Source organism: Orcinus orca, chromosome 18, assembly GCF_937001465.1.
Source record: "Orcinus orca chromosome 18, mOrcOrc1.1, whole genome shotgun sequence".
In the NCBI taxonomy this organism is placed as follows: domain Eukaryota; kingdom Metazoa; phylum Chordata; class Mammalia; order Artiodactyla; family Delphinidae; genus Orcinus; species Orcinus orca.
In genome coordinates this window covers 66026321-66042330 of record NC_064576.1, presented here as the reverse complement: position 1 = coordinate 66042330, position 16010 = coordinate 66026321, and the positions used below count along the sequence as shown (strand labels likewise).

Sequence of the window (16010 nt, the reverse complement as noted above, 5' to 3'; positions counted from 1 at the left end):
TTTCACGTGCTTCTGAAACTTTCTACTTACATGTCCCCAGTTATCATACTGTCAGAAACTGAAGTAGCATACTCATTCAAGAGTGTAAGCCCTGGATCCAGACTATGTGGGCTAGGGTCACAACTCTACTGTTTCCTACCTCTGTGACCTTGGGCAAGTGACTGCTTTATGCCTTGAGTTCCCTCTCCTATTGTAAAAGTTAGGTGAGTCATTATATACTAAGTGCTTAGAACGGTGGTGGGCAGACAGTCAACGCTCAGTAAATGTTAGGTATTATTATTTTCTCTAAAACATCAGAAACAATCTAATTCTTATTTTTAGGAGTTCATTGTTTTATAATTGCTATTTTTTAGTCTTTAGTTTCTCAAAAACACAGGCTTCTGATGTTATTAAATACATTTATTAATATCGCAAAACTTTCTCTTTTTAATAAAGAATTTCCAATTTTTATTAACATGAACTCAAGAGGTTAGGGTTGCCAGGAAGTAAGAAAAATTTGGAAGGAGATAAATAAGACTGTATGAGAAAGTGGATACCTTTGTGAGCAAGCCTATATTCTTTCTTTAACATAATTTCCTAGACTTTTACAGAATGAAAAAGTTTTATGGGTTTAATATTGATAAATTTATATATATTTAAACATTTATTTTTAAATCCCTGAACACCTATATGATTGTGGTTTATATTTAAGTTCATGAGAATAAGGCACTTTAGAGTAAGAATAATCGCTTCTGTCTTCTGTTTAAAAATTGTATTTCTCAGAATCATAATGATAATTAATCTAAACGAATAAAATTGCTAAAGCAAAAGAAAATCTGACTTTTGTTACAAACACCTTAAAAATTTTTGTGTCCAAAAGAGGTATAAAGATTTGTACTGCTGGAGTAAATTCTTTAAAATTATCAAAAGGCATACAATGGAACAGTTTTATTCCAGCTTTATTTAAAATTTTAATTTCAAGTGAAATAATGTGATACTGATGGATAAGAATACAACCAAAGATGGCAAATCACCTAATTCACTTTCCTGGTTTGTTCAAGCCTCCAGGCACCAGTCAAATATCGAAGTCGTATAAGAAGTAGGTCCTTGCCCATCTGTAGCCAGCTCCAAAATGGAACTAATTTAGAACCTGCAATTTAAAAATAATTAAAAATAAATATATTTTCAGGAAACATAACAGTTTAAAATTGTATTTTAGAAGTCACGACCTTTGTGAGCTTCTAGTCACCTTAATTTAACTTACATTATTTATATTATATATGTATGTCTGTTAAACAATTCCTTTGTACATTTAAAAATGATTTTCGGGGGCAAATCTTCATGTTTTACACACTGCTTTTCAATCTCATGTACTACAGAGAATCAGATACACCTCTATACATAATACAAGTACAGATTAATAATCTGAGATAAGAAAGCCAAGACAAAAACCCAACATTTATTCTAATTCTACCAAAGGCTCTCAATCAGATAAAATAAATACACCTTAGCTATAGGCCATCTTCTTGTCCAGTGGTTGTCAAATGACAACATGCCAAGTGCAGTTGACTGCATGAGATCTGCCTCCTTGAGCATGTCTTAAAAGCTTATATTCCTTGATTTTACCCCTTGGAATTGTTTTTTTGGTAAGTCAGAAGCAGACCTGCCCTGCCCTCCAATCTCAGGTAACTGGCATGCTGGATGGTAGAGTGAAGTGGTAAAGACCACAGGACGATCACTGACAATTTCCAGATTGAAGCCCAAATGCTCTAGCTTCTTTCTCTGTTCCTTTCTTCCCACCTCTCCCCACCACCACAAGCTTTACTGAGGTGTAATTGGAAAATAAAATTGAAATGTATTTAAAGTGTACAACATGATGATTTGATAGCTGTATACACTGTGAAATGATTACCACAATGAAGTTAACACATCCACTGTAATTAATTTAAATCATGGATAAGAGATTTAAATATCTTCAAAGCCAAAGTGAGTGGTTTCTCTAAAAACAACAAAAACAAAACACCTGGAAGTGAAATAAAACTTGGGAGGATCTAAACCGTGAGAATTTCAGGTGGCCCTGCTCTAGTGGGGAGGCACCGATCGTATATGGCTGAGGGTTTGGGGATGATTAACAGAAAAACTGCTAAGTGCTGGTTATCGAGATTTAACACTCAACTCTCTGAGAAATGCAAGTGAGCAACTGATATAAAATGAAACATATTTTTACTTTTCCCCACTTCAGCTTCCCATAGAGTCTGTGCTGGGCACAGATCAACACAGACACATCCACCAAGCTGATCCTAACGAGCCTGAGGCATCCTTTCACCTGCTTCCATCCCCTTTGGTCTAGGCTGCTACTGTGGAGATTAGTCACACTGCTGTAAACTCAATATGATTCAGCAAGACTCCAAGAGGTCTACAGAGCTTGTATGATTTCCAGACGGGTTCCTACCCTTTTTCTGTCCCTAAACATGTGAAGTTGCTTACTTCAACAGTGACTTTTCAAGAGGAGGCCATGCTTACCTGGGGGAGAGGTGACTTTGAAAAAGTCTCCAGTTAACTGCTCCTACACTGTGAATTAATTTAGGATCATTCTAAGGTAAGCAAAGGAGAACAATAGAATATATTTTAAATTCTAAACAGTGAGCGCTGTCTAAGCTTTTCTGAATAGAAATTATTCGGAAGTATGATAGATTTCACATTTTAAATCTTAGAAATCTTTACATTTTTGGATATATGTACAGATGCCAGTTAAAAATCGGCTGTGAATGGATTATGGACATTTGGAGTAAAAACAACTAATTCCTCATTTAGCTTTGCACAGTGGTTTGTAGGTACTCAAAACTCACTGAGTAATGAAATAATACTAAAAAAAAATTGGTATTACAAACAATAAAGTTTATCTGAAGACTATTCACCTTGCTTCTAGCCTGAAATCACCATGATCCTGTCTACTGTACAAGTTTTTATTGAATTGCTTAGGCAAGCCAGTAGGCCTAATGAAGACCCTAAGAAGAGACTTCTTCTTAGGAGAAGAAGGCATTTACAGAATGAATTATGGGCTTACAGAAGGCAGTAAGCCAGCTGGAGGAGGGTGGCAAGGATTAGCAGGCAGTACTTACTGTCTATGAAACTGCCTCTGAGTTAGGACAGCTGAGCTGGGGTGACAGTAAAGCCAGCTGACTTCACTGGACAACTGTATGGTCTGACGTCTTCCCCCACTTAAGATCAGCTGTAATGTAAACAATATACTCACCTTCAATTTCAGTCCAGTTGACAGCAATTTCTGCTATTGGGATCTTAAAGAACTGTGCTATGTAAAGCAGTTCTACATCAAATGCCCTGAAATAGAAAATACATTGCTATTTATTTTTAAAAAGACAGAGTGTAATTAAATCTCTACCTTGGCATATTTTAAAGAAGCTTACACAGCAGATATAAAAGCTTATATTGTAAAAGTGAAGGCCAGATAAACATAAGGTCAAATAAAAGCAAAGTAGTTCAGGAGCTTCAAGGCAAATAATATAACATCGCGTGTCACTGCATAACATATAAATGAGAAATATGGCGTCTCTCTCACAACTCAGAAACTCTCAGAGGTAAAAACGGCCTCCTGGGCTCCAAGAGAAAATTTAATCCTGGAAATGTTCAAGATTGATGGTTTTCAAATCCCAACCTTAACTAGCTCAAGAGACAGAACTGATGGCATTTTCAACAGATTCAGAGAGCTGGTAAAACAGAACCTTGAGGAGCCCTAGGAGAGCATGTTCTCAGTCACTTCAGAGCTGCTTGATTCCATTCTTCTACCGCCAAAGAATCAAGGGTTCTTTTCTAAGTACGGGGTCCCTGTGGCCTGCCTTCCCTCTTCCCCTCCCCAATGCCATCCTGGCCAATACAGTACTGGTAGCTGGTGGAACTGAAAAGCCAGTTTAGGCTGGCCTGAAAGGCCTCGTGGGTATAACTACATATATACATAGGAATTAGATACGTTGTCTCATTTTAACATACACTTAAAATCATCTCTAGCTTGTATTCCCAGCTCAGCCTTCCTTCTACCTAGGAAAGACTCTTTCTTAAAAAGCTCCTCTTCAATCAGCCCTTTGGTTTTGGTCGAATCTGCTTTCCTTAACATTTTTGAATCCTGACTTAGAAGTTTTCCTGGATTTTTACAAAATTCTCTCAACCAGTTGCTTCCTTTCACTGGCATTAAACTCAAAAAGAGAAGCACCACTGCCTGTGCTGCACTTCATGCTTTTACTTGTCTCAAAAAGCACTGAAGTCTTTCACTGTTTTGCTTTCATTCTTGAGACATGAAATGCCCCACTTTCTAGACTGCATGGAACACACTTCAGACTTCCCAGGCTTGGTTTTAAGATATGAGCACAAACAAGAAAACGCCTAAAATCCACTTCTATCTGATTTCCCTGATTCCAGACAATCTGAATTTGGGAGTTCTGTTTTCTTGGCTACAATACCACCACCATCCATTATGCAACTAGTTTAAATCCCAAGTGTTTGGATAATTCAATATGAAAACTATTTTTTTTTAAAACACTTAATGCTTTTCCTTATCCTAATAAAATATTTACCTAAGATGATAAATAAAACCACCTACAAATGTGTTCTTTGTGTTTCTAAAAGAACTAAGTAAAACTTCCGTTAAGTAGAATTGTGACACTCATGAAAGAAGGAAATAATTTGAATATTAACCCTTAAAACTTTCCTTTAACATAAAACCAAAAAGTTACCTAATGGGCTGCTGAGTAATGCTAATTAATAATCAGATCAAGATTATTAAGTATTTCTCCAAAGATATCATGTAGAATTAGTGACTTATCAAAGACACAAAACAACATAAAAATGATGAATGAAAAGGAGTGGGGTAAAAAAACCACCGATAAACTAAAATACAAATTAATTCTTTTTATATTAAAAAAAACTGAAAGGGCTATTCATCTTATAAACTATTATTTTTATTATACACTTCTCCCCTTAAACATTTTAGAAGACATGAGATGTTTATTTAAAAAAAAACACCCCAAAACAACAAAAAACAAAACAAACTGCAGTTCATATCACCATATTACAAATAAGAGACCAATCTGTTACCAAAGGAAACATTATAATTAAAATACCAAGTACTTCTGGATGGAACCTTATGCCAATAAAGAGAAGCAGCATAAGGGTTATTCTCCAACTGAGATGACTTCTTGAGTTTTGGTAAATGTGGGGAGGGCAGAGTCACCACGTTTTCTTTTGTTATTCAGTTCCTGATACAGCTGTTACCTCAGGAACAGATGTATTTCTGAAGAACAAAGAGTGCGTTGAGACTCTGCTAAACATGGCACACACACACACCCTACTGCTCCCTCCTGAAATCCCACTAAAATTAAAACGACAATGATGGGATAACCATACGAGAACAAAGAGAAGATGAGAGTAACAACAAAAAAAATGTGAACGTTGGAAAGTAGCTAGACAAGTGGTAACTAGAAAGTAGACAACAGCAGAGGGAGAAGCCCAGAGCAGGTTAATGGGCACCACAGAGCCCCCGAGGCTCAGGCATCAAGGGCCCAAGTGACCTCTGTAAGTGGAGGTGCAGGTGGGCTGCAAACCGGAGGGCTCACTGAAAATCTGTATGAGATTCTCCTTTCTTCCAGCCGGTTCTGTGAATGCTGGCAGCCAGGATCATATTTCTTAGGCAGCAAATTGAAGGATCCCACTTTAGTGAAAATGACCAGCCCCAAACATAGTGACAGCTGGGAGTTACCCACACAAAATGGCCCCACTAGTTTAATTGGTAGTGAAATCTATCAGTCAGAGTTTGTGGACCACGCACCCAGCTGCTGATGAGCTAAAATTTTTAGCACCGTACTAAAGATATCTAAGGATAAACGTTAATGATAAAAACAAACATAAAGAAAAAAACTGGAGCAACAGAAACAATGCAAGGAAAGAAGAAAATAAAGTGTTAGTGGAAGCTACTGTAGTCATGAAACAAGAACAGATTTTAAAAAATGAATACTAGAATATAAGAATTGCAGGAAATTGAGGTTTTGATAGCAGAAATAAAAATTTAAAAGGAGGGTTAGATGATAAAATTGAGGAAATCTCAAAAGAAGAAAAATAGGAAGAGGGAGAGAAAATAAAACGAAAGGATCAATAGGGAAGCTCTATATCTGTTTTATAAGACAGAAGAGAGAAAAGACAGAGGAGATCATCGAAGAAATGAATAAAGGACATTTCTCAGAACTAAAGGACATGGGTTTCCAGACTTAGAGGGCCTCCTGAGTACTCAACAAAATGCATGAAAAAGAGCCATGTTAAGTCGCTGAATCATGACATTTCAAAACACTGAATAAAAGGCTTCCAAAGTGGGGTGGAAAAAACATGCCATACACAAGGAATCAAGATTAGATTATTGACAGAATTTGACTTTTCCACAGAAACACTGATGCCAAAGACAACAGAGCAATGCTTTCCAAATCCAGAGGAAAAAGGATTTCCAACCTATAACTCTTTCTCCAGCTAACTGGTAAACAAGTGTGAGGGTAGAATCAAGGCACGTCTCTACATGTGGGGTCTCGCAGTGTCTTTCTCATATTTTTTAGGAGGTGTAAGAGAGGTGTGCTCTACTAAATTAGGATGGAAACCAAGGAAAACAAGATCTAGGACAGGAGCTGCAGCAGGCCAGGACACAACTAGAAAGAAAGAGCCAATGAGAAAGGCTTTCCATCTCCAAGAAAAAGATGGAATTGAGGCATAATCTGATGTGTCTGGGAACTTATGCTTCTGTCAGAGAGTGAGGACAAGTGTTAGATCCATGGTCAAGTAATGCCAGCAAAAAACTCCAGTTATTACCTTTAGAAAAACAAAAAGTACTACAACTATGTGGGTCGTATAATCCCACTGCATGCTATGGCTCAAATTTGAATTCTCTTTACCCACCTATAATGATCAATGCTGAGCTAAGCAAACATTATTTGAAAACGGTATTAGGAGCATATCTGTGGAGGGTGTACAGGAGTTTAAGAGAACGAGATACTTGTCCATTGATTTCCTATTGTGGAAATTAATATCTAAAACTGAAAAACTGAGACGTAGCTATGCAGACCCATTGTTTTCAATGTGAAAGCAAACACCACAAACAAGCAGTAAAGAGATGAAAGTGACTAGAGTGAGGGAGCAGGAATGGGGGATGGACGGAGATGGGGCAAAGGACAACTGTTTTCTTGTTATAAGCCTGATGGAATGACTTTAAATTATAAACATGAATAACATTGATTACAAATTTAAAAAAATTCACTAGAAGTACATTTCAAAGAATCCATTTAAAAAATTATTCATAAATTGGGTCAAATTATACCTTAACATTAAATGGAAAGAATTTAGGTGAGGTAGAGTTCAGAGGATGGAGATTTTATATACATATTTATATTTAACATTTAACGTTACCCATACTCAAGTAATTCGGAATCAAAGAGATGCCTGTAGTCTTTTAACTTCAGCAGTACAGCGTATACCTTGAAGTGTTGTAATACCTAGAAACTCTACTTGACTTGGATTCCCTGAAAGTTACGAGAAAAATTTCAGTGAATCTTTAGAACAAGTCCTCTTAAAAAACCGTCTAAGGAGACACATATGGAAATGAGTGGATGCACAATTTGGTTTCTAAAACTTATGGTGCATAAGAAAAAACAAATCTGCTCTTTAGTCTTTCTTGATTGAAGTGAAGGAACAGAGATGTTTAAATAAAGACAATGAAACATAACTGTGGTGAAGGGTATACTGCTAATCAGGTTGATACATGTGTATTTGGTGTTCTCCTTTATGGGCACAACATAAACATAACTGGACCCTAAAGAGATGTGAGAGGCTAAAATTTTAAGTCAGGTCAATATTATGCCAATCAAATTGCAAACAAATAATTAAAAAGGCATGCACATGAACATAAAATTTAAAGAAGAAAAAAATAAAAACATGTTTTTTAACTTAAAAATCCCATAAAACCTTGGAACAGTGCTGGCCAATACACTAGCCACATGTGGCTGGCTATTGGGCAACTGAAATGTGGCTAGTCTGAATTGAGATGTACTGTACTCTGAAGACATAGTACAAAGAAAAGCATGTAAAATAGCTCAGTATTTTTTTCATACTGAGTGCATGCTGAAATGACTACATTTATATTGTGTTCAATATAGTATTAAAATAAATGTCACCTTTCTTTTTACTTTTTAATGTGGCTACTAGAAAATGTAAAATTACATATATGGCTTGCATTTGTGTCTCATATTATATTTCTGTTGGACAATGCTGCCTTACAACAATCCTGACTTATAACAGTCCTGACAAGGAAACTTCATAATTTTTAAGTCATCAACCCTAACCCTAATGTTCTCCATTTTTAAATCCTTCCTTTTGAACTACAAAGAACCTAGCTCTTTGACCATAGATGGAGACACAACAACTGACTGAAAAATATCTAATGCAGAGGGAGGGCTTTATTTCTAGAGTGGCTTCTTAATAAATAAGATTCTCTGATTTTGGAGTCCATTAACTATCAATATATTTTATTCTTTAACATAATAGAAACATGCATCTAAATTTTAAAACCAAATACACATTACTTAAAAAATTTTAATCTAGGAAAGAAAGATTCAAAAACATGTTTGATAATTTTAATTCTGAAACTACAGTTTCTTTAAAGTTATTTGGGAAGATTATATGACATCTCTTTCTACGGAGATAACAGATCTTTGCAAATAGACACATGAAAGTTATAGAGACTATAAAAATGAACATCTACTGGAATAATTACGCAGACTCCCACCATGAACAGAATTCACACAGAACCCAGTACTAACAGTAAGTATTCTTTCAACAGTATTTACTGAGTACCTGTGATGTGCCAGGCACTCTCTTTGCTATACAATAAGCAAAATCAGATGGGATTCTTGCTCTTGTGGAGCTTACGTTTTAATAGAGAAAAAGAAACATTACACAAATAAAACACTACAGATGTGACAGGTGCTACGAGAATGGCTTATGGCACTGCAGCAGCATACAATCAGGGGCATCTGATCTGGTACAGAGAGTGAGGGCAGGTTGTTCTAACGAAGATCTGAAGGATAAGGAGAACTTGATGGAGGAGCAGTGGGTGGTGAGAAGGAAGAATCCGCACATGGAGACTCAGGTGGGCCAGACCGTAATATCAATACTGATACTGCCTATTGGTATCCCTCTCAAGGCCTTGGAAGGCACCGAAAGGCAATGGGAAGCAGAAGAGGTGCATCTGATTGATCACTTCTAATTTCTGAAGGGTCCCCTTGGACTGCAGCATAGGAACTGATGTCTTGGATTGTGGTGAAGATGAAGAGAAATGAAGGGACATAAAAGCTCAAAACAACAGGCCTCGGTCATGGGCTGGCTATACGGAGGGGCTGGGGGGAAGGCTGTAATGACGCCAAGGTTTCAGGCTTCTATGTGACTGTTATTCCCTAAACAGGCTGGGAGCCGAGGCGAGGTCTGGGACAAAGAGGCCGAATGCTGCTGACAGGTTCATTGAGACGGTAAGTCGTCATCTTAAACATGACCACTGGATTTAATCATAGGAGGGTAACTAGATGTTTAGATGGGAGGATGGGTGAGGAGTGAGTGGGAAGCGAAAAGATGGGGACACTGAATATGGACCACTTTTCCAAGAAAAGGTTCGCTGTGAAAGGAAAGAGGGCTAGAGTTGAAGGGGTGCTGGGGGCAGGGGTCAATGGAGAGGGTGTTTTTCTAATGGCAAGAGAAATTTAAACTTGAAAAAACTGATGGGAAAGATGTGGTTGAGAGAAAAGGCTAAATACACAGGAGAGAAAATAAGTGAACAGGATTGGGTTGTTAGAAGGTGGAAGGGGATGCAGAGGTCCAAGGATTGGTCTTAGGCAGGAGAGGGAACTTACTCCTGCAGAAGAAAGGAAAGGAGAGAAAGTGGGTACCCTCTTCTGCTTTGATATGTCTGAGCTTTTTCTTTTTTCTTTGAAGGAAAAAAAGGAAGCTTAAGGAAACAGGATGTTTTCAGGCCTCTCAATTTATACTGTCTACAATTAAAGTAAATATATAACTTTATACCCTATGTTTGGTTTGAGGTAAATAAGAACCAAACTAGTAAGGGTACAGATTAAGTTTACATATATAAGTGTCAATTTTGTTTAAACCTGGATGTTCGTTATGGGACTATAGGGCTGCTGCCCATTACCTGGAGAAACTGCTGTATAAGATACACCAGACACATTCCGGTTAGGAACCTACCATCGTTCAATGTGGAGAGATGAAAACGTCCGTGACGCTGCTTCTCGAGTTAATAATTTGAACCCACACTGTGTATCCCTGATTCCTTTGACACAAAGGAACCACACCAGAAAGTGGAACCCATACATGAGAAGAGTACGGAAGTAAGAACGCTGAAACAAAGACAAAATATAAATGACTTTTCTATTTATCTATAAAGGAGACATTGAAACACCTGGCTGTAGACAACTGCAACTTAATACTTAATTGACTGGGTCGATCTCACATATGAACGCCATTGTTCCATTAGCTGCACAGGCAAAGTCTATTCTAGAAACTGTGAGGACGCCTAATGCTTGGAGCTGGACAGAGGCTAGAAAAGTAGTTACTCACTTCCTGGAGGTGGAGTCAGACAAGAAGAATCACAATGCCTGTGAGAGTCAGGGCTTCAATGTGCCAGAAATGTACCACAGCAGTTGGAGGGCTGCTCTGAGCCAGGAGAACATCTCATTCACCTTATATTTTGTGCCCCAAACACATTTCAGTTTCAAAAAAAGGTGAGTTACCAGAATATCTTGGAAAAACGAAACACTAAGATTTTAACCTGAAGTATGATACCTAGCTAATAAGAATGTGATAGAAGAGGTACAGCAGAGTGTCACAGACTAGAAAGGAGTTTGAAACAAAAACCCAGTGTCTCTAACTATGACAGATATTTCTGATTAAATATATTTTAACAGGAAAGTTCTTTAATACTTTGGATATTAAACTTAAGTAGTCTAATCCTATCTGAGAATTCATTATTGTTATTAGTCGTTAATTTTATTATTAGTAGTAACATGACACATATTCCATTATTCATTAAACAATGCAAACTTTAAAAAAAATCATTAACTATCACTGAATTCAAGACTTTCATATTTAGGATTAAAAAAAGATAAGATCTCTTAAAGTTTTCTATAATTATGGTAATAGACCCATGGAATGATATTTACATATGCACATAAGCAAACCAGTAAGAGTCTATGCAGAATATTTAATATCTCATCCTACTAAATAAAAGTCCTTTCCTCCTTTTGGATTTTCTTTTTCATTATTGTAATCTTTAGTATTGTTCTTCATTCACATGTCTTTTTCTATCACCATGGAACAAAATCATGACTCAACAGTGAAAAAATGATGGGAGAAAAGCCACGGAGCTGAGCAGGCCTATATTTGAATCCTGGCTCCATTAATAATTAGCGGGCTGTGGGCTTCCCTGGCGGTGCAGTGGCTGAGAATCTGCCTGCCAATGCAGGGGACACGGGTTCGAGCCCTGGTCCGGGAAGATCCCACATACCGCAGAGCAACTAAGCCCGTGCGCCACAACTACTGAGCCTGTGCTCTAGAGCCTGTGAGCCACAACTACTGAGCCTGCGTGACACAACTACTGAAGCCCACGTGCCTAGAGCCCATGCTCCGCAACAGGAGAAGCCACCGCAATGAGAAGCCCATGCACCACAACGAAAAGTAGCCCCCGCTTGCCACAACTAGAGGAAGCCCATATGCAGCAATGGAGACCCAATGCAGAAAAAAATAAATAAATAAATTTATTTTAAAAAAATGATTAGCAGGCTGACCTTGAACAAGTTACTTCCACTCTCTAAATCCCACTTTTCTCATCTAGAATGAAATGCCTGCCTCACAAAGGTACTGTAAAGTTTAAATGAGATAATATTAAAGCCTTTAACCAAGTGTTTGGTACAGGAAGTAACAGAAACTTAATAAAAGCTTTTAATAAGGGAAGAAGGCTTGAAAGCTCACTTTAACCTCCTGACCACAGTTTCACTTGTGTATTAAATAGGGCAAGAAGGGAAGGAAGAATAAAATACTTATCTATAGGGTACGTAAAACAAACTCTTTGAAAAGCTCTAGCACTTCTCACTGATCACCTAGAATCGTTAGTTATGTTTTGATGTAAGTATGTCTTACCTCTCTAAGCAGATAGGGCAGAAACCTCATCTTAAAATACTTTGGGAATCTCACAACAGCTTGCTCAGTGCCTTTCATTTAAAATATTTCCAATAAATACTGGTTGAGTGATTAAACCTCCAAAAGAGCATTTATGCTTAGGAAAGGAACAAACAGAAATCGAAAGACAGAAAAATAAAAATTGGCCTTCCCTGGTGGCGCAGTGGTTGAGAGTCCACCTGCTGATGCAGGGGACGTGGGTTCGTGCCCCAGTCTGGGAGGATCCCACGTGCCGCAGAGCGGCTGGGCCCGTGAGCCATGGCCGCTGGGCCTGTGCGTCCGTAGCCTGTGCTCCGAGGTGGGAGGGGCCACAGCAGTGAGAGGCCCGCGTACCGCAAAAAAAAAAAAAAAAGAAAAGGTAGAAAAATAATACCTATAAACTATTCTCCTTGAATGATTTTTAACATGATTTAGATGAGCTTACTAGTAACCAAATGAAAATATTCATGACTGCTTTTGCTTGGATGCTAATAGAACATTTTTGTTTGTTTTAGGATAATGGCTATTTTTTTAAAAAACAGAAACATGTTGAGTTCACATGAGAACTTTAACTTATTTGATTTCTAACATATTGAAAAGCATAACAATATAATCTACAAACAACTGGAACTTTCTTTAATTTTTAAAACTTGGCAAAATATCTTAGAATTTAGAAGACATCTAAAAACATACTACAGGATAGACTTATTTAGTTAAATGAAGGTAACAAAGTCATAGAATAGCATTGTATGAACTTCTGAAGTAGATATTTAAAAACATTCACTGCTTTAATATTAACAATCATCTCTAATGTTTATGAAATGTAAACAAGGAATTCAGGTGAAATTTAAAGCTGACTGGTAATTTTATTATCTTAAAAAGAGAAGTTAAAGAAGTCCTAAGACTGAAGCAGACTCTTCAAAAAAAAATCTAAAGAGATCAAACAAACAGTAATGGATTCTATTTTGAATCATTTAAAAATGATAAGTTTGAGAATACCCAGACAATATAAACATGACTGTTTTAACTGTTATACAGAACACATGGGCATATGAACACTTTTAAGGATGCCTGAAAGACTCCAATGGTGCTGTATCATGCATGTTTGTCTTCCAAGAGAGCAACAGAACAGACGGTAAGATTAACTGAGAATATGTGTAAAGGTATTTAGGACAGATAAGACTGAAAACTACAGTTAAGCTACTGAAGTTGCTGTTTACTATCTTGGTTAATTAATACTTTTATAATTTTCTCACTGTCCACAGATCGATCACCATGCAGGATCTATATTACCTATGGCACATTAAGAGAACACCCTAATGGCTGAGAACTGGAAGGCCATGCCGCACTTTCTTGGACACGTGGCAGATGGTTGTGTTGCCCCTTGGACATGACCTTCTATAAGACAGGTATAGTTCTGTGAGAATCACCTGGACCTGAACTACAAGCCTACTCAGCAGGAGTTATACGTAGCATCTGCAGAGGACAACTGCTGATCTCTAGTCAGTGGACCAGTTTACCCTTTCTTTCTAGAGTAGCAGCCAATTCTGTAGGGTCCAAAAGCACTATGTCAGTAACTAAGTTTTACAGATGGAGGAATGGATGGATAGATGACAAGATAAATTATAAACGCATGGATCCTGGAATAGATCCCTTGATGACTGGTTAAAAGCATCACTAGGTAAAAGAAGGTTCAGACCATAGCACAGCCTCATCTTACTATTCTGGAAAAAAATTGAAAGAGTTTTCAACCAATGGAAGTTCTAAGTGAGAGAATTTGCACCGTTAAAAACAAAATCAGAAACCACAGTTCTTTTCTACTGCCACCAACAATACAGGTCCCAACTGTTTCTTGCCTAGATTACTTCAACTGCTTCCTAATTACTGCCTCCTATTTCTCCAACCCTTTTTCCTTTCCAAGTAGATAATCCTCTTTTCCCCTATCTATATATATATTTTAAAAAAGGACCAAATTTACTCACAAAACCCTTAAATTAACATCAGTCTATTTTCATTAAGTGTTTTTTACACAATTATACTGTATTTACAATATCATACTGTTTTTTCTCCATACAACCTAATATTTTAGTATTTCCCAACATGATTATACAGTCTCCATTATCATCTATTTTATCACTGCATGACATTTCGTCCAGGGGAAATATGTACACTTTCTAGTGTTGGGATTTAGTATTTTACAGTTTCTATATTTCACAATGATAAATAATGTGCTGAACATTTCGCACATGCACTTTTTCTTTCCTTATCTCTTGTGTATCAGTTAAGTGATGAAGTTGGACTAGCTAATCTCTAAACTCTTTCAGTGTTAAATTTCTAGGAGTTTGATTCTCTATGGTTAACAGATTAACCTTTTTGAAACACCAGTAACAGTCCATAGGGTTATAGAGTTACATTTGGACTAGATGCTGAAGATGTTAAAATTATTTATTTCTTAAAAAAAGGAGGGGCTTCCCTGGTGGTGCAGTGGTTGGGAGTCCGCCTGCTGATGCAGGGGACATGGGTTCGTGCCCTGGTCCGGGAAGATCCCACATGCCACGGAGCCTACGCGTCCAGAGCCTGTGCTCTGCAACGGGAGAGGCCACAACAGTGAGAGGCCCGCGTACCGTGAAAAAAAAACAAAAACAAAAAAAGGAAAGTTCAGGTTTCCACATTTGAGCAAAATCCTTAAGGGATTTTATGACTCTGCCATCAGTATATCTTGGGAAAAAAAAGAGAATATTTTCATGTCCTACTTCAGAATCACTAAGGGAAAGGTTCAGTCTTTTATTCCGCTGGTTCTCAAACTCTGGTATGCATAGGGTGACCTGGGAAACTGTTAAAAAGGCACATTCCTGGTCCCGTGGCTAGAGTCTGACTTAGTGTCTGGGATTGGCCTAAGAACATGCATTAAAGGAAAAACACACAAACAAACAAAACACCCCAGATAATTTTGACCTTGCACTGAAAATATGGCTTTATTCTTGATCTACTTGACCAATCTAGTAGATGAACTGTTAAGAATATAATGGACAGTTACGGAGCTTGATACATTAGGTCTACGTTTTCAAGTGAAAAAATAATTAAAATAAAAAATACTGCATAGAGTAGTTCCTTATTATATTTTTTTCCTCAAAATTACTCCAGCTTCTTAGCCTGATCTGTAAATTACAACCTGAAGAAGTTAATGTCTTCAGTGATTTTTTTGAATATACTAAAAAGGGCAGTACAACTTTACAAATCTGAAGGTATAATGCTTTCCTAAGAGGAACAGTTAAAAACAAATTTAAACTTTGAATAAAACTTAAAATATAGTACTTAAGTGTGCTGACATGAGAAAAACTAAAGGCAAGTTGATAGGTTCAAAACTGGATCATTTGGAGAAATTTGCCTTATATAATAACTGAATGGGGACTCTCTTTGTGTCTTAAAAAAAGAGCTGCTTGTATCCAAAATCAAAGTGAAGTCTACATCCTCCCTGTATACTCATGAAAAAAAAAAAAAAATCAATTCCTGAATATGCTAATCCTTTCTTCTGAAAGGAACCTCATCTTTATGAGATTAAGTATGAAAGCTTATCTCATGCTAATGTATATGTAAAAAAGGAGAAAACTGATCCATGATGAAAGCCTCACCTGAGCAATTGATTGTTTTTCCAAATGAGCTCGAGATCCACATGCAATAGCCATTTGATCCTGAGGAAAAAAGCAGTGAAATAAGTATCATTAATAAAAATATTTATTTTCAATGTGAATACCTCATTTTTTAGA

General features: G+C 37.2%; 1 protein-coding gene across 3 annotated transcripts in view; it reads right to left on the bottom strand.

The window, feature by feature from the left end:
• Positions 1 to 16010, bottom strand: part of ALG5 (ALG5 dolichyl-phosphate beta-glucosyltransferase) — a 38056-nt gene that overhangs the window by 3629 nt on the left and 18417 nt on the right. For 2 of the 3 annotated variants that reach the window (XM_033410073.2, XM_033410076.2), the window contains 4 exons: positions 15876 to 15935; positions 10276 to 10427; positions 3236 to 3321; positions 922 to 1129 (listed from right to left, as the gene is read on the bottom strand). In XM_033410073.2, the coding sequence (XP_033265964.1) occupies positions 1014 to 1129; positions 3236 to 3321; positions 10276 to 10427; positions 15876 to 15935 (414 nt within the window). In that variant the 3' untranslated portion in view covers positions 922 to 1013. Of the gene's footprint in view, positions 1 to 921; positions 1130 to 3235; positions 3322 to 10275; positions 10428 to 15875; positions 15936 to 16010 lie in introns of those variants that run through there. The other variant, XM_004282226.3, reaches the window with a different exon arrangement.